This window comes from Micrasema longulum, unplaced genomic scaffold, assembly GCF_059751315.1.
Source record: "Micrasema longulum isolate JH-2025_06_02 unplaced genomic scaffold, ASM5975131v1 h1tg000180l, whole genome shotgun sequence".
NCBI classification, from domain to species: domain Eukaryota; kingdom Metazoa; phylum Arthropoda; class Insecta; order Trichoptera; family Brachycentridae; genus Micrasema; species Micrasema longulum.
In genome coordinates this window covers 1,839,625-1,859,857 of record NW_028277385.1, presented here as the reverse complement: position 1 = coordinate 1,859,857, position 20,233 = coordinate 1,839,625, and the positions used below count along the sequence as shown (strand labels likewise).

At 30.1% G+C, this 20,233-nt stretch overlaps 1 protein-coding gene across 1 annotated transcript in view; it reads left to right on the top strand.

The window, feature by feature from the left end:
• Nucleotides 1–3,762: 3,762 nt before the first annotated feature.
• LOC148283897 (atrial natriuretic peptide receptor 1) overlaps nt 3,763–20,233 on the top strand; it is a 123,802-nt gene continuing 107,331 nt past the window's right edge. The window contains exon 1 of the mRNA XM_088243033.1: nt 3,763–4,364. Within this exon, the coding sequence (XP_088099159.1) occupies nt 3,763–4,364 (602 nt within the window). The remainder of the gene's footprint in view (nt 4,365–20,233) is intronic.

Genomic DNA, 20,233 nt, shown 5'->3' with positions numbered 1-20,233 from the left:
AATGGATTTTCTGAACAAGCGTTTTTCGAGTTAGTGCTGTTTGACACTGTGCTATCGATTTATTTTCGTACTGAGGCACGTGCTTCATCAAGTCGAACCCTTTTGTTTTTACTTACCACAGTAAAAAAATACCCATATTAGATCCATATATTGTGTAGGAATATTCTCTTAGTTACGTTTAGAAACTCCAAATCCCTTTCAAAATAATTATACATTAATAAAAAAAAACTCAAGAACAACGTAATAAGTTATCAACCAAACAATGTTTAAATTAGTATCTCCTTTGCTACTTAATTACTTTATTCATGAATGTACTTTTCTATATTTGTTCATAAAAATATGTGTGTATTTCTATTTTGGTATGAATATTATTATCATTATTTTATTTTTATTTTCATTTATTTATTATGAAAATAACAATCTTTTTAATAAACACAAAATACAAGAAAACAATTTCAAAAAGTAAGACCAATTACAGATTTCACATTAATTTATTATAATTGCAGAATGAGAGGGGAAAAGAATTAAATGAAAAAAATATGTATGATTAAAATCACATAAAAAGTACATAAAAAGGAGAAGGCATGGTATAGTCCCGACTTTACTTTCCTCCCCTCTCTATCTCTGCTTTTATGAACATTTATATTAATGTATTACTAAAGATTCACAACCAACCATAATTCAGTAAATATTATTAAATATTTGTATATAACCACTTACCGACTTTTCTATGTCTACCGGTTTCGAGACGTACTCGTCTCTTCATCAGGACACCAATTAAACCAACATGCAAAACCCACTATACACCTTCACCATAGTTGTTGCACAAAAATGTAAAACCAACACGACATGCATTTTAATAAGCACATGCACTGATTAGGATAAACGCGGACTGATTAAATTATGAAAATATTATAAGTTGTTCGAGAAATAGTTGAAAAAAGGTAGAGGGAATGGAGGGGGGGGGGGTTGAGTTTAATAGGTTAAGGGTAACCATCAGTCAAAAGTAAATAAAATGGAAATATTTCACATTAGGAAAGCTTTAAAAAATAATCTTCCTTCGATCAATAATCAAACAACCTTTCAATATAGTCCTTTATACGATGTTCCACCGTAATGGTTACACTGTTTTACAGTGTCATAGTTATTTAGTAATTTGAAGTTGTTTAATATTGAACAGACATGAGAAAAAATCAAATTAATGTATGAAATAAATAGTAAAACAGAAAATAATAACATAACATAATTGAATGCGGTTTTCACTCGGGTTTTAATTTTTTTTAAATTTATTATATTTTGGCATTTGAAAAAATACTTTTTTCAACACTTTTAACTTTCATCATACCTAGTGAAACTGTTAGCTCAGTAAAATAAAGTTTATTTTTCTGTTTGAACAATGATTTTTAAAACGTCTTCTATTAAACAATCAAAGACTTCCGTTTTTATTTCAAGGTATCCGCAGTCAAAAGCCTTTGATCATTGTTTAAAAGTAGACTTGGAATTAAAAATCAAAGGTAGAATTTATTTTTCTGTTAATCAACTGCGCAGTTATTTTTTTGATTTTCGACTTTTATTAAAGACCTGAAGTTTTCTCGGTCGTAAAAAAAATGGAGGAGAAAATATTAATGTTTAAATAAATAAGAAATATTTCATGTAAAATCTTAAAATTTTCCCTTGTTTGGAAATTCACGGTCTTAAAGTAATGAATTATTTGAACGTTTTATTTTTTAATTTGGCAATGTATCCAAAATAAAACAAGTTTATTGGATTGTTATTCTACTTTATTTTTTTAAAAATATGGAATTCTACCAATTATCTGCATACACAATAAATAAGTTTTATTTTTTGTTTATTTAACACTTTTTAAACGTACATATACGGAAGGGCATATTGCCTTAAAGAAGTTTCTTCCTACCTACCCAAACCGTTCAGTTTGAAAAAAATACATGTACATATTCTAGGTAAATACAAAATTTGATAATTTTGTACAAAATTTGAATTAAAAAGTAACTAAAACCCTACACTTTATTATAAAGAGAGGAGGGGATGGGAAAGAAAGAAGGAGGAGAAAGGAACAACTTAAACATTCAGGTAGTGACATTTCAACCTTGGTTTAAATGGGGCGCCTTGTTCATTGGTGGGTGAATTATTACACAATTGAACGGCTACTAATGTGAAAGAGAAGGCAAAAAAAATAGATGTTGAATGGGTGCTAAAAGGGTTCTCTCGTAACAAGAACGAAGTGATAATCCATGATAAACAGACAAAGTGGGATTATTCAAAATATTGTGAAGAAGTGATAAAGTGTGAATGTTTTTTCTATGCCTGATACTAAGCCAGTATAGTTGCGTGCGATATTCGGTTACGCGGTCAAATTAGCGAAGATTCAAGATATAACGTATACAAACCATTTTCAATAGTTTCAACTTATCAAGCATTTCGGAATGAGCATCTGGTTAACATACATATGCAAAATCAAGGAGTGGGAGAAGCAAGCTCCGGACTCATGTTTGCTTAACATTCATTTGCAAGAAATTAATTAATTTAATAAACGTATGAAAATATGAGAGGAGTTATACTTGGGTATATCCACGAATAATTACTGATTTAATTGCCTGCGCCACATCTTCGGAAACGATATCTTTATTTTAAATTTAAATATTGTTATATAAAATATATTGAACAACTAATGCACAACAAACCTGTCCTGAGCCCTCAAAATTTGCGACACTTAACTGATGGCCATACGCTCAGTGATTCCTAACGCGTATTTGCCGTTCCTTGACCACCAGCCGGTGCGACGTGAGCTTGATGAGGAAATGAAGATGTTTTAACATAGGCAGAATAGTAAATTTACATAGTATGTAAAGTGGCCACTTAATGTGGTCAATGACAGGTCATAAGTCATGTAAATGCCTAGACATCCATAATTTATTTTTAATGATTTCCCTCTTTGCAGCAGAAAGTTTAGATCTTAATTTCTTGCTTAGAGAGAGAATCCAGCGTTTCTACAAACATTCGAACATACTCAAAACATTTTTGAAATTGTATTTTATTATTTAGCGCTCATGTTTGTAATTTTTTTTCAGTCGGAAGTGAAACTTAGCGACTTTTTGAAAAGCGCTAAAAGATAAAACCAGGGCATTTACGAACTTTTAAATCGTTTGTCCCTTTTTATAAAGCGTGAGTGTTTTGTTCAATTTGTTGTAGAAATGGAGTTTGCAAAAATCTTTCTAGAAATTGTGATTTTACCCGCGCACTTCAGTTTTCAGGACAGTGGGTTCTGGCTTGGGACGCTTTTCAGGCCCTTACTTGTTTCAGTCGCAAACAGTCTCTTCCCGGGAAAGGACGTTTATTGATAACGGGATTTATATTCGCTCCGCGCATCTTTACTCATCTGTTGCACGTTGTACTTATAAGTGTCATTTTTCGCGAAATAGTATAAAAAGCTTTTAAACTCAGAAAAAAATATTTTTCATCAGATTAAGCATATTACGTTTACAAAACGAGGATTTTTGTTCTTTAAACTTAAAAAAAAACTTAAAAATGATAAAAATTAAAGTAATCTTCATCGGTTTCCTACAAATTATAATTGATTCGGAACAATGACGAAGTTTTGAAGGAATTTAACGATTTTTTCAAATACTCAAACACCATTTATAAAATAAAACTTGTATTTCATTATCCAATATGCCGTCTATTCGTATTGTTACGAAAAAAACGTGCGGTTTATTTAATGTTATGGAAGTACCAATAGCAAAAATGACGCGATTCATTTTTATATTGAATTTTATTATTCATCGATCAATTCTCGGATTGCCACTGGAAGAAAATGGTAATGTTGGAATTCCGAATCCGAAAACATCGTTCAAAAAGGGTATCGAAATAACGCTGCAGAGCTCGCAAAATCCTTTGACAGGAGAAGGAACAGCGTTGAAATCCAACGAAAACTACCTTTACCGTAAATCTGATAAAAACCACCACAAATTCGGAAAAGAAAATAAACCGAATCGGCACAAGGGTCCGAATACAAAACGGGAACGACGAGAAGCTAATGAAAATATTAACAAGCCGTCAAATATTTCATCGACCACTTTGCACCCTGAAAAGATCGATGATACTTTCGTGAGCCCCGAACACAAGTCAGATTTAAGACTCACAATCGATGATGATCAATTCGATCGCCACAAGCAAAAACCACAAGATAATTTCACTGAATACAATGTCGGAGTTTTGATGGCATCGCATTTGGATTCACCGTTTGATTTGGAAAGATGCGGTCCGGCGGTTGACATGGCTTTAGAAGAAATTAATGAAAAGTTTCTTGCTGCTCATAAAATACGACTCAACAAGGTGCAAGGAAGGTGAGTTTTATCAGTTCTTGCATAGACATTTTTCATTTTTTATTTTTTGATTAATATAATTACGTAATTGATACATGTTGTTTTAAATACAATCTACTTTTATATTTTTTACAATATTTTAGCGGTTACTTTCCAAAAAAGAGACTAACTCTTGTGCTTGGAGAGTAATTTACACTGTTTTGTTTATTTTAATAATTTAAATACGAAATGTTATTATTTAAATTTAACATATTACAACAAAGATGAAGAACATTTTCAAGAAGACAATATAGAAGTCTAGGCATCTACAGGGCTTATGACCTGTCATTGGCTGGTTTGAGTGGCCACTTTACACACTGTGTAACATTCACCATTCTGCCCATATTTGAACAGCTATATTACTTCAATTTTTTCATCTGTTGATGTTAATTAAGTTAAAGAGCTGAAACCTTTATTTATGCGAATGAGTTTCATCTAATTGAATTATTTCACCCACATACTAGGCAACACATGAAGTTTTTATTTTTTCAATTTCTATACTTCTTCATGAACCGGGTGGATTTATCAACAATATTTTGAATTTGTCCAAATTTTTGTAAACAAGGACTGGAATCAGGTCATAAGCCCTGTAGATGCCTAGACCTCTATATTGCCTTCTTTAAAATGTTCTTCATCTCTATTGTAATATGTTAATGTTAACATCTCCCTAGGGAGTTGAATGAATTCAACCACCTTAGTGACTATAATCAAATCTTTCGCATGTATTTCTTGCCATTGAAACGATTATATTTAAAAATGGTTTTACTGTAAAAGTACCTACTAACATGAAAATAGAAAACCTACATTTTCACAATATATTTTGTTTGTTAGTGATATACCTAGGATGTTTTAAAAAATATTTTTATTTACATTTTTGATGATTTGTATCTTGATGTATTATTCATTTTTGCCATCAGAAGGTGTTTAAACCCAAATAAGTCACCAAGAGCCTTAAATAGTCTTGAAAAAGTTCTAAATCTTTAGTTGATAAAAATTTAAAAATGAAGTTTGTTAAAATAAAAGAAACAGGCACAAAATATTGAATTGATCGAGTTTCGAAATTCCGTTTTTTAACTTGGGATTTGATTACGGGTTTTTTCCACCAAGGTAATATAAAATAACAATTGGTTTTGCAATTATCATTTACAACTAAAAATCTGTAGAATTTGAGGTTTTTGCAGTAAGTGAAATAAATGAAAATATTTTTATATTTTTTTCCATCCATATTCTTTTTTTAATTAATCTTTAAAGCCTTAACTTTGTGGTCAAACATTTAACTTAATGTTATTAAATATTTGTATGCAACCACTTACCGTTTTTTCTATGTCTACTGGTTTCAAGACGTACCCGTCTCTTCGTCAGAACATCAATTAAACCAACATGCAAAACCCACTGTACAACTTCACCATAGTTGTTGCAAAAATATAAAACCAACACAACATATGCATTTCAACAAGTACATGCATTAACTAGGACAAACATGCACTGATTAGATTATGGAAATATTTTATGTTGTTTGAGAAATAGTTGAAAAAAAGGATAGGGGGTAGAGGGAGGAGCTTAAGTTAAATAAGTTTAGGGTGACCATTACAATGGTTTTATATTTTTGTGCAACCACTATGGTGAAGGTTTATAGTGGGTTTAGCATGTTGGTTTAATTGGTGTCTTGACAAAGAGATGGGTACATCTCAAAACCGGTAGGCATAGAAAAGTCGGTAAGTGGTTGTTTACAAATATTTAATAACATTTGGGATATGCTTTTTTTAAAGTCTAAGTAACTTAAATGCATTTATATGTTAACTGATGTGACAGGCGCCGTAGCTCAGTCGGTTAGACGGCCAACTGTGAAACTGGCGTCACGGGTTCGATTCCCGCCAGTTGCAAGAAAAAAAATTCAAGAAATATTTTTTCTCAATTGGTCCTTCCATATTTATTTATTTATTTATTAACGGACATTGTCCATGTAAACAGTTTATAGGGTTTAAATATTACAATAAAAGAATAGTTTAAAACATTAAAAAAAGAAAAGAAGCATTGACAAACATAGGAGACATCGAGATAAGATTTGGATTATTTATTCAGTGCTCGTTCAAATCGTTGTAAACTCAAACCAAAAAAGTCCAGATCTTGTCTTGAGTTAACAATACGACAAAGGCGGGTCATTGGAGAATAAGGCCATAGTTTGTTATATGCTGATCGATGAACAGTACTTTATTGTTTCTCAACCTATGGGTTGTAATATTGAATTTTACTTGTCCCAGTAATGATGGAACATCGATTATACCATTTAGTATGCCGAACATACATTTGGGGTCAATATTAGTTCTACGTTTTTGCAAACTAAAAATATTTAAAATTGACTCTATATCAGCATAAAAATAATTACCTCTCTCTAGTACAAGCATTCACGCTACTTTTCGAAGCAAGCGATGTTGGACTGATTTAATCAATTCCCTCAATCCCTCAATCCCACCTGCTGACACGCCTCTAGATTGAGGCTTAGCGGGTTATTCCTTTTAAAAAAATGTAATTAAGCTGACCATTAAAAAAAGCCATCATCATCATAATTTGCATATGAATTTAATTCCAATTTCAGTGTCCTCAGATCAGCTCTGTTTGTGGAAGGTAAAGTGATCAATTTTAAGCTCCAGGTCCAGGAACAGTGAAATATTGTAGTTTAAATAACTTTTAAAGTCAATATTTCCCATCTCTCTGCCAGGAATCAAACCCAGGACCTAAAGCATAGTAGGCAAACGCGCTGGTTCGATTCCTTCCACTGGTTGATGTGAAATATTTATTCAAAGGGGTATTTTTACACCAGAATGTTTCATGGTGGACTGCTATCTGAAGCGTAAGAAAAATCTTCTTACCATAATGTAACAAAAATTATACGCTGCAGTTGGTGTACAAATGCAGTATCCTATACACCATTAGATACGAAAAGGGAATGATAGTTTATATGCACACATACAATTTTGTAAGCTCTTTTCTTATATTTCATTAGATTATGTTATTAGATTAACAGCGGATTTTTTTAATTAGCTGTAGTATTGTAAATATCTGTCTTTTTATTTTTTATGTGAACAGCTGTAAAAATCCTAAATAAATAAAACGTTTGTAATGATTTATTTGTAAGCAAACTTTTTTTAAGGTGCTGAAAGATTAAACCAAGGCACATAGTTAACTAATTAATAGTTTTGCATCACGCAAACTCTTGAAGGGTACACGGCAAGAACGGGTTCATTAACAAAAAACGAATTTTACAAGCAAAAAGAATTGGATAAACTTCATTCGTTGGACTCTGGATTCTTGTATTTAAAAAAAATAGGTTATAAATTAATGTCATTTTTTTAATATACAATCACTGAAAAAAACAAAGAAAAACGTCTGCTTTTTGTAAAAATAAATACATTTTTTTATCTGACAAAAACAAGCTCGTAGCAGCAATCGTCTCGTTTTGACTGTTTTTATAGCATTTATTAGACAGGGAGCCACACTTTGTTTATTTTGAATTTCCCATTTTATTGAACTCATTCAGCAGAACAAACAAAACAACACAAGACATGATATTCTAAGGTTCAGACATTTGAATAAAAAAGCGTTGAGATATACTCTTCAAATATTTTCTTTTCCGTAATTTATAAAAAGATTATAAAATTTAGGCCTGTTATAGCAAAATAAATTAAAAACCATAAATACGCCGATCATTTAACTAGCGTTCACTCCCGCTCACTGCTAATAACCTACCGAGCAGTGTCTCTGTCTTCCTTGGTATAAGTTCTATGTTCGTGCTCTTTTTTATGTAGTAAAACAGATTTATCACGGTATTGACATCTTTTTCATTTCGTTAATTATTTTTGGCATAGCAAGGATAAATATTTTTTTTACTAAAATCCAGCATATTTATACAAAATTTACTTTCCGAATCTGTTGTAAAAATCTTCATTTAAAGATTACAAAAAATACAACTTTATCATTTGAATAAAAAAGAAACTTGTTTTACAATGCCGCACAAGAGTTAATAAGAAATTTAGCATCTTTTAGTTGGCTGGAAATTTTTTTAAGTTATGAAAAAAAATTGTATTTTTCTCCATCAAATTGTTGTCATTCCTTATCCTCTGCAGCTTTATTGAAATCTTCCACCTATGTTATTTCATACAACCCTTTTGAAATTCCTCTCGAAACATTTTATTCTATAAATAAATTGATAAAATATTTATGAAATACGACGAGGGGTAGAAAATGATTTATCAACAACTTTTTCATATTTTTTTATTATTCATTAACAGTGGTAGTTAATTTGTAGATATTTTATAACATATTTAAAAAGCAATAAATTATACGATACTTTTTAAGTTTATAAATCTTACATATACGAGTATTTTTTTTTTTGATGTACACATAAGTACTTATATATTTTATTTATTTATTTATTTTCATTCTTTAAATGTTTGTTTCTACAAACAGTCGTTATCATTTCATCATCAAAAATGTTTTCCCTCTCCGTTGCAACCAATTTAAGTATAAATAACTCCCAAGGGAAGAAATCCGACCATTCTGCAAGCATTTGGACATACTCAAAACATTGTTGAATGAACTACCCGGTAAAAATATAAAAAGAAGAAGAAGTTTAAAAATCAGAAAATAGTTTTCAGGCGTTGCCTAGTAGGTGAATTGGTTCAGCCGGATAAATCTCACCCACGTGATTAAGGTTTCGGCTCTTTTACTTCACAAAAAGTCAAATGGAAGAGTTGAGAAAATGTGAATGTTCAGACAGGCAGAATTTATTTATTTATCATCATATATTACCTACACAAAATTACAATTTAATCAACATAAAAAAATCTCCATATTAGATTCAATGTACATATAGTTAGCCATAATTGATGATTTAAAAAAACGTTTTTAGTTTAAACATAATTATATACTTACACTACAGGGGCGTACGGTGAGGTTTTCGTTTTCGATTAAGTAATCAGTCACTTGGTACTAACAACATACATAGGTAAAATATATGCCTACTACTAACATAGTAATTCAAATTAAGTGCTTTCAAATCAGCAACTTTTAGCCATAGTTCCAGTATAAAAGAGGTACATTTTTTAGTTTAATCTTATAATATCATCGAATGCACCGAATTAAGTGCTATTTTTTTATAAAACGATTCCAATGTACGAAAAACAAACATGAATTGGTCTGTTAGAACTGTTTCCACAGAGCTACTTAAAATCTCAATTTGCGCATGCGTGGACTTGTGAATTTAGTACTGGGTGAACGCCTCATAGAAACTATCTGACGTACGCAGTTCCGTATTTCAGAATAAGACGGAGCGCTGTGACTTTTACTTCAGTCCGCGCGTGATGGCGCAGGCGAAAGGTTGTATGTGGGCTTGTCTCAATTATTGAGAACTTATTTAGGAAAAAACATCAAACCCATCTCAAATTGTTACAATTAACAACAAAATAATTTTAAAATATTTGGTATAGTTACTAAGAAGATTAGTCAACTTCTAGCTGATTTTATGAATGAAAAAATAAAAAGATACTGATTGTTTGAAAGTCAATTTTTTTATGAAAGCATTCAGTCTATGCACGGACTTCGATGTTGCACTGTTTCCTCCTATTTTTCGTATGAAAACGTATCTTGTTTATTATTTTATTTTTCTATTACATTTTATACTAAGTTCAGTACTGCCATTTATTTTTGTGTTTTTCTTAAATTTTATGAAGCTAATTAGAATATCACATTTAAATGATCACCAGTGACCGAATTGTTTTGAGTGACATCGTCAGACTAGTAGGAGTCTTAACAAAATATTTTGTTAGGTAATTACTGACTTTTTAAATACGTCTTTTTGACTTGAAAATCATATTCTTTCCAGCCCTTTGGACCTTTTTTATCTACCCTTTAACAATCTAACAACCACAGATTGATAATCGAATTCAATCATTGCATGTTTTAAACAAATAGCTGTGCATCCTTTAAAATGCGTGTCATAAATAATGTTTGCAAATGCTTTGCGTACTGTACTGATGGTGCATTCACATTTTATGCAGTGAAGTTCTTAATGGAGCAAAAGGTACGTCTAAAAACATATAGACATTGAATAGTCAGTATATACATAGTTTGTTTGGCCACAAATTTAATTCTATGTATAAAAATAATTAAACAATAATATAAAAGTATATTAACAGGGCTTATGTTTCTTTCTTGAATTGTATAATTTATAAAATTTGTGAAATTAGTGAATCTATTAATGAAGAGAAAATCTCAATTTGTTCTGTATCCTCCCGGCCATCACCCTTTTTCTAAAAATCTCTACAGTAGCAACTTACCACGCGTCCTAAAAATAATGCTCTTTGTAAAAATGTGAGTGTTATCACTGCTAGCGGCATGGCTCGAGGATGGTTTTTCTACTAAAACTCGCCGGTTGGTTGTAATTTTCAACCCCTTGAAACCCGCCCTTAATGCTAACGTGTGAAGTAAATTGGACGATTGCTAATCCGGCCGGCGCCTAGTGCCCGCCAAGTTGGACTTGTGCTAGTATTATTTTTATTTATTTATCTTCATTTTTGTTTTTATAGTCGAGATTACTGGATACTAGAACGACCTTTAAAAAAATCTTTTGTTCCATAATTTATGGTTATATTAGAGAAAAATAGATATATTCGTGAAAGTTCACGTGTTTGCTGTTATTCAATATCTTGAATTACGGTGACATGCGAAGTTTCTAATTAAACTTTTATAAATATCTTGTATAAAATTTTCGGCCGAGAACCGTGGTACTAGAACAAATGTAATCTATGAATAGCTAATTCTAAAATTGAATAAATATGTGAAACTGTTTTTCATTTACTGACAAAAATTGTGTTTAGTCACTTATCAAAACAACTTTTTTATTGTGGTTTAGGACAAACATGATTTCTATTTTGAAAATGACAATAAATTAAACTAATATTTTCAATAAAAATTAATACCTTTTTGAAAAGGGAAAACAGAAGTCTAGAATTACGAATGTTCATGTACAGGGCTAACGATCAATCATTGTATGGTTTAATTGGTTTTATGTTTTTTTTTTTTTAACTATGGATAAAAAAGAAAACAGATTTAAATAATTACTTTTTTAATGTAGCGTAGAGACCATTGCAGGAGACTACTGCGAGATATTGCATTGATTTATGTACTACTAAGCATGCTGTCCAGGTACCCTTTGAAATATATGTAATAATATTTAATTTCAATTTTTGCCATTATTTAATTATGTACGTGCTTCCTTTTTCCATAATATTATATCCCAAATCAACACGACGGCTTTGGCTTCATAGACTTTGGGATACGTTTATTTTATTTTTTTGTAATATGTATGTATTTGTTTGAATAAAGTAAAAATTGAAAAATATTTCATTTAAAAAAAAACAAAAACATTTATGTTTTGATTGATAATTTTAATATTTTAATATCCTTTATAAAATTGTAAATGTCTATCGTATTCTTCGGGAAGCTTTTAATGTTTTTTTTTATGTATCCCCACACACAGGCCATGCTTATGTTTTCATTCTCAGAGCATCCTCTTTATACTCATCCACAATTCGTCTTTCTTCTCCAACTAACACAGTGTCCATGCGGCTTGACTGTGAGATCATTTTCTCATCCACTATCAAAGATATTTCTACAGTATCTCTTTTTGAATCACGTCTGAAGAAACATCTTCTCAATCTATCCTACTTTTATTTTTCCTGTTAATTTCCTTTTGCCCTTGAGTAATAGAATTTATTTTAGGTCATTTATGTACATAAATCATTTATATTTTTGGTTTTAAGTTTAAAGTATTTTATTTTTTATTAAATACGTTTTGTAACTTCAATTATAAAAACAAAACCTTTATTTTGATAATTGATTGGAATTAATTGCCATTTGCCAATAATCCTGCCAAAGTACAATTGACATTATGAAAAAAGTTATAAAAAAAAATAAATTCAAAGAACGCTTTGTGGGTTAATTTCGTTTGTGTGCTAGTGTAATTTGTATTTTTATGCACCACAACAGGCTTTGAGGCCCAATAACAGTGGTGAAATACATCACAGTTCACCCAGGCTTGAAAAACGTCACATTTATTTATTGTTTTCTCACCGGGAATCGAACCCAGAACCTTCCACGTGTGAGTCAAGTGCCTCAACCACTACGCCAGGCTTCCATTTATTATAAAAAGTAACATTTTTTTTCTTTTGGCATTCTGAAGTCTCATCACGTTAGGCAGACAGCACCCTACAAGAAGTAAAATATGTTATACATTGGCACCATACGATTTTTTTATCGGTTTTTATATTATTAAATCAAACATTGGAACGTCAAAATAAGTCAAATATCGTTATATCTACATAAATATAAGTATTAGAAAAAGAATTTACAAGGTTATACAAACTTTTATATTGATCAAGTTTAGCATTTTAACGATTAATACGGCGTTTTTGTTATCAACTGCGCGATCAGGCGATCAACTAAGTTTAAGGCGGGGAATTACTTTGAAATTCGTATGAAAGTAGCCTCAGTGTATAAGGCAAATGGAAGAACTGATTTTGCTGCCTACTAAAATTTCAAGCTTCATATTTCAAACTTCTGAATTGGCGAATTAAGTATGACTACAATTTTCTCTCTCTGTGTAAAGGCGGATGCAGAATTCAGTTCTTTTTGTAAAATAGAACCAGATCCCTTGGATATATGTCTGCCTCGTTGTATATTAGTTAACGCGTTTGATTACCATTCTTGAAGTTTTGGGTTCGATTCGAGTTTTCAGTTTTTCATTTTTTTTTTTATTATAAATTATTTTTTTATTATAAATTTAAATAAAGGCTACTGGAAGAATACAATAGATATCAATAAATTAAAAAAAATGAGTGCTGATATTGGAACACAATTTTTTTGTCACCAAAAGTGAGAAAATTATAGTAAAAGTACATTCTATTCATTAAAAAAGGTGGGTATTTAAATTCGTTTTTTTAATCCATAATTGCAACAAAAAATTAAATCGAAATAAATTCAAATAATTAATATTTATCATACTGTCCATATGAAATACATTGAACAGTTTTGGAGCTATGAGAAAGGAGTGTCTTTGCCCGAGTCTGGATTTACAGTAAAGGATTTCAAATAAACTATTCAATCTTTGACTAGATTTTTTAACAAACAAGTTTTAGTAGAGGATGTAAGGGTTGCCTACTAAAAGCATGTGATTTCAAATCGGCCCTTTGGTTTGATATTTTCGTGCAACAATTATAGTGAAGGTTTTGCATGTTAGTTTAATTGGTGTCCTGATGAAGAGACGGGCACGTCTCGCAACTAGTAAACTTTAAAAAGTCGGTAGGCAATATACAAATATTTAATAACATTTAGTAAAGTGTTTGACCGCAAAGTTAATGCTTTAAACATAAATATGTTTTTCTTGACAAGATTCTTCATTGCATTTTCCAGTTCATTGTCACTTCCTACACACCACGTAGGTAAAGTACACATAATCCAATCCCAAATATTATATGCAAACACTTACCACGAAATAAATATTTACCTTTGATGAAATCAGGGGGATGATATTATACATACAACCATACGAGTATATAGAAGATGTTTGGATCCATCGATTTCATAACGATTTGAAACTGTTTGGTAAACAATCATAATTACGACATAATGTTTTTAATATATGCTTACAAAACAGATACAAAAAAAAAAAAAAAAAACAGATACATATACATGAATACAGGTCAAAAGAACATATCAGGGGCGTGCGGTGGGGTTTTTGATTAGAAAAGCAATTAATATAAAAGTAATTGGTACATAATAATTTATGTTATTTTATTTTATTTAACTTTTTGTACATAATGTTATTTGTACATTGGCAGGCTTATTGCCAAATGGCAATTTCTTCCAACCAACCAATCAAATAGAAGTTTTATTTTTATAATTCAAGTTACAGAACATATTCAGTAGAAAAAAAGATTAAAAAGCTAAAGATATATAAAAATAGAAATAAACGTATTTGTTTATAAATTAACTTAAATCAAAACTATAACTCAATGGGGAAAAGGAAAAAAAGAGGAAAGAGGAAAAGGAAAAGGAGAAGAGATAAAGGAAGAGAAAGAAGATGTTTCTTCAGACATGATTTAAAAAGAAATAATGAAGTAACATCTTTGATGGTGGGTGGGAGATGATTCCACAGTCGAACCGCGTGGACACTTTATGAGTTAGAGAAGAAAAAGGCTATATATACACTGCCCCTAAAAAATTAAAGACAAACCAAATACTTTCTACATATGATTAGAAATAATGACAATAATTTTACCTATCTTGTAATAAATTGTAATAACAAATCAACCAACTTTACCTTACGTACATATAAACTATAATAAATAATTGCGAAGTATTTTGTGACATTATATTTTATTTGACTAAAATTCAGTGAAATCAAAATAGATAGGTATTATCTTGTTAGAAAACATGATTTTTCAACGACAAAGATTTGGTCATTATTTGAACTAAAAAAATTAACATAATATGTAGTAGATTTTAAACTGTTCAACACTATATTTATGTAATGTTTGAATTAAATTTTACATTTTATTTTGTATTCCTTCTCCACCACAAAATAATAATTATTATATTATGTTCATCGCCAAAATACCAAAATTGCATCTGTGCTGCGCGGCGTTGCGTTTGCATCGCATCTAAACTACATGGAAAATAATGTATTGGTATGTTCGATTGCTTCCGTTGCCTAGTAAGAATTTTAGTCTGCAATTGCGCGCGGATCACCCGTTCAGTACGGCGCTGGAACGGAATTTCGAATTTGGTTCCATCGCGATCGTTCTTTAAGTCAATACCCAGCCAGCTAGTAGTAAGTACTTGCCTATCAGTACGCACGTGACAGCGCTGGTAAATGGATGTGCTGGGAGTTTACGTTGGTTTTCAACATTTTTCTATAAGGCGATAGTACAATACCTCCGCAATTTATCGCGATTATTAGTAAAATGATTACTACATTATTTGTTTATAGTAATCTAAATGTTAGGTATTAAGACTGATAATTTATTTATTAAACATGCTATTTTATTGACATTATTAGGCTAAATTTAGGGGAATCAATGGTTCCATGTGTTCTATGAACGGACCGTGCATGGTACATATTGTCGCCGTTCAGGTCAAAGTCACTAATATAAATTGAAGCGCTAACTTTGCAGTTATTCGTCATAATAAAATAAATAACTTTTTTTTTAACCACTTATTTTTTTTCTACCGACCGGTTTTAAATCTATACAAGCTTCTTTATTTAGGTATACTTAACGTATGAACTCTATCCTATTTTATTTTATCCATGTTTACTATAAACTAAATATGGAGCTTATAAATCAAGCCTTTTTGTCTTGTAAGGATAGGAAGCGTAATATGAGATGGATACGATCTTTAAACTAGACAGAAGTGAAACACAAAAGTGCGGCCTTATTTATGTCTTCGAAATTATTTTTTTCTTGCAACAAGCAACATTACTACATTACTAGCGTTTAGACATAAAGATAAAGAGGTTTCGATACAATGGTCGTCTTTCTTGGGAAGTAATTAGTTCCTCCAACTAATTCCGACCAATAACAATAATCATTTACTACCACTACTATAAATCTACCAAGTAAATAACTTTTCAACCGAGGTGAAGGAGTTTTTTTAAATTTTTTTTATTCATAAATTTCCTAAAAAATACAAAAATTCTTGTAAATGTTATCAATGTAACATTGTATTTACCTTACCAAAAACGATTAGGGCTGGGCTGAAGTTCATAAAAAAGTTAATAAGATATTGTTTTAAATTGAATATTACAACTAGAACTAACTTCTTTTTTCAAAAAAAGAGAATACAATTCTATAAAAAAAGGTTTCAACTAAAGTATTTCAATATTGTTTTTAAAGTATTACCTAAGGCATAATTCTCAGTAGAAATAAAAAAAATGTCACAAAAATGTATGTGATTTAAAATGCTTGTATTTCTTTTCAAAATCAAAAAAATTTAAATTTTGCTTCTGCCACTTTCATGTTTAATTTTTTATCTTTCAATTATTACCACAAATTTTAGTTAAATACTTAGTTTTTATTGGGATCCCAGATACCTTAGTTTTGTCTAAATTTGAAATGGCGTAATCTCCTGGTCTAAAAGTAATTATATTTTAGTTAAATAAAACTTTTAAGTATAGTTTTTAATAGAAATACCTTTAAAAAAAAATTTTTTTCAATCTAATTTATGTTTTTTTGTTTATTTATTATTGCGCGATTTAAAAAAAACATTTGTTTTAAAATGGCGAAACCGTATGATTTCCTAATTTTGCGTTCGTTTTACCAGACTACAGCCTGAATAGTTTATAAATCTACGCAATATCTTCTAGCAGTCTCTTGCAATGGTAAATCGTTATTGATAAATCGATAACGATCTAGGGTGACAATGAAATCCAGTTCTTAACATTTTGACAAACAGTATTTTTTATGGATATTTTTTTATTCAAAAGTGTTATACCAACACAAAAAAAAATTTAGGAATTTTTCGTTGCAAAATTGTATGTTTTTAAACGGATTTTAGTTTAATAAATGAAATAAATACAAAATATAAATAATATAAATTAAGATGGTTGTGAATCGATTTTCAAGTGTGTTTATTGTGTTTGTATTACAAATTGATGGTCGCAAAACAAAAAACGATTTGATTTTGCAAAAAAACTTTTTGCTTATAAAATTATTTTTTTTTTAAATTCTAAGCTTCAAAATATACATTTTTTTGGCGTATTTTAGCATTCGTACTTATTAAATCTGATAAAAATCTACAAAGCCTTTCCAATTTTAACCTCAAATCGCTTTCTTTAATCTTCCCACGCCAAATTTAGAGACAAAATTTGTATTAATCAATTTTGGACGATATTTGATTAAACTTACGTAGAAAAATAAAAACATTAAAAGCGAGTTCCGAAAAAAAAGCCTTCTTTGTAAATAAAACATTCGTTTAGTGAAAAAAATAGTGTGAAAATTGCTAGTTTTAGAACCATCTAAAATATACCATTTACAAAGAGCTAAAAATATTGATTTGCCAAATAAAACTCACTGTTTTAAAAGTTGTCACTAGTCTTAAAAGTTGCTTATACAATATATCCCGAGCCGATGTCATATGAAGACATGAAAAAATATCGTCAAATGGCTTTAAATATCTTAAAGTTAAAAAGTTATTAATATGAATAAAATTTTCAAGCAGAATTTTAATTAGTGGCAGAATATCTGTGTTTGGGATCGTTTTTCTTGTAATCTATGAAAGATAGACAAAAGCATTTTTTATGTACTGTAGAATGTCTCCCGTAGAATTGGGTATTTTCATAAACTGGGGATATGATTTTTAATGTATTCAGTATTTAAAGAATATTTTTACGATTCGAACCATATAACTATCAAAATCTGAAACGAATGTTTTCATTTATAATTTCCTATTTAAAGTTTGATAGAAATAAAACGGCCCGTAACTGGCCAAAAGGGTTGATGACGTCACGCGTGACTTATATATCCTACGTTCACTCAAATCCTATACTGAGATACTCCGACGCGGGCGGTTTGTGGCTTTTTATTTGTTTTTTCTAGTTAAATTTCGTCTTTTCCTTTGTTTTTTTTTTGTTTTCATTTATAAACATCCATAGCATTATGACTAAAATTGTTTTTTTACAAGGAAAGTCCGATAACTTGCCCAAAATAGATATAATCATGATGGGTATTTTTTTCTCATCCAATACAAACTTTTTAAGTTCGAGTATATGAATGTAAAGGCCGTAAGGTAAGCAAATATATAATGTTTGCTTCCAGAATGTATTCATTCAAATAGTTGTATTATTTGCATGTACTATAAATATATTGTTTAGCGTACATTTAATGCAAAAGGGAAGTAACGTGACTTTGACACAACATAATCCATAAAATACCATTGCTTGTAAACATCTCTGTTGCTCGAGTGCGTGTTAATGCCTTTTTTTATTAAATGTGATTTACTTAATACATCAGCTAGGGTAAATTACGGAGACAGTGCTATAGATTACATTCAAGTAAAACGGACGGGTGATATTTGAATGGTAAAAGGTCGAGTCACCCCAGCAGAACTTAAAGTTAGAACCAAATCGTACTCGGTGACGTTGATTTGCGATGAAGTCTAGGAAATAATAGATTCCTGCAAGTGTGCAGCATCTCAAGGTCAGTTGCCATTTTGTAAATGTAATAAATTTCACAAATAAGGTAGGTTTTCATACAGCAATTTTTTAGTAATTTTATTTTTTATTCATATAGAAAACCAACGGTTTTACAAATTAAACTAAGTAACATAAGTACAGAAATATAATACAAATATAAACAATAACGTTCAAAGAATAAACTATTTTAGTATTGTAGTACCTGTCAAGCTTTATAAGTGCTAATTTCAGTACCTACTGTTAGTAAATGTTTATAGTCTACAGTCTACACCATAAAATATAGTATTTCGTACTGAACAAGACCTACGGAAAAAAGAATAGTGGTTTGTTTTTTTTAACATCTCGTTTCATAACGTTCAAATGCGTTAAACCACTTTTTCTGCATTTTTTCATTAGGTACTAGGAATGGCGAAAAAAGCTTTATTTTGCGTCTTCACCGTAGTGTTTGTGCACATCGGAATTAAACAGTACTTGTATCTTATAACTAAAGACATTTTATGCGCGTTAATTAGTTAAAACAACCAATTACAACAAAAACAACACGTAGGCTATACAAATTCGTATGAATTTGTTTGAACGGTCAGTCAAATTCGTAACGCGTGACGTCACAAGCCCATACGGCATCCGAATGTTCGTTTTGGCGCCAATTCAAAGTATACGTTTTTAAACCGCTCTGAAAAATTAACGCGTGGACATAAAAAAATAAAAACAGTACAGTTACCATCGTAATTTTTTTTTCAATTTTTTTGCAAAATAAAAAAAAAACGTGAAAATACCCTATTATTATCAATAATAATACCATTTCCTAGCGAGACGTTTTTTCCAATTTAATCGGCATTTACGTAAAAAAAACACTTTTTCTTTTCTGAAATTCTATGTTGGTTTTAAAGGTTTTGGCTAAAGAATAGTTTTAAAAAAAATTAAGAACAATTTAATGAGTTTTTTTATTTCCACGATTTACTAAAATCTCAAGGTTTTTCTAGAGAGTGCTATGAGTAAAATGTACAATAAGTGTATAATAATGATAATTAATGTTAGAATAAGTATAGATGTAAATATTGTATTGTACTATGTTTATTATGGAACTTAATAAAATAAATTACATAAAAAAAGAAAAAAATAGTTTACTTAAGCTGGGACATATTAAATAATAGAATACTACTATATTATTTTGCTACACCCGTCATTTTCAGCATAAAAGGTGTCACGAAAGGTTGCTAATCTTACACACGTATTTATTATTATTTTTAAATTAATTGTTTAACTTATTATGAAAATAAAGCTTTGTTATTAGTATTACATAATTTTTATTATTTTACAAGAACACTACTACAGTTTCGGGAGAGCACTCCTCCCATCGACGGGTGATATAAAACTTTTATAAAACTTTTTTTATCACCCGTCGATGGGAGGAGTGCTCTCCCGAAACTGTAGTAGTGTTCTTGTAAAATAATAAAAATTATGTAACACTAATAACAAGGTTTTATTTTCATAAAAATTTACAATGAAGTGTTACGAAGTGAATGCCAATTCAATTAACAAATTGTTTAACGTTTAATATGCAAAGCCCTAGAGTAAAACATATTTTAATAGCAAATATAAC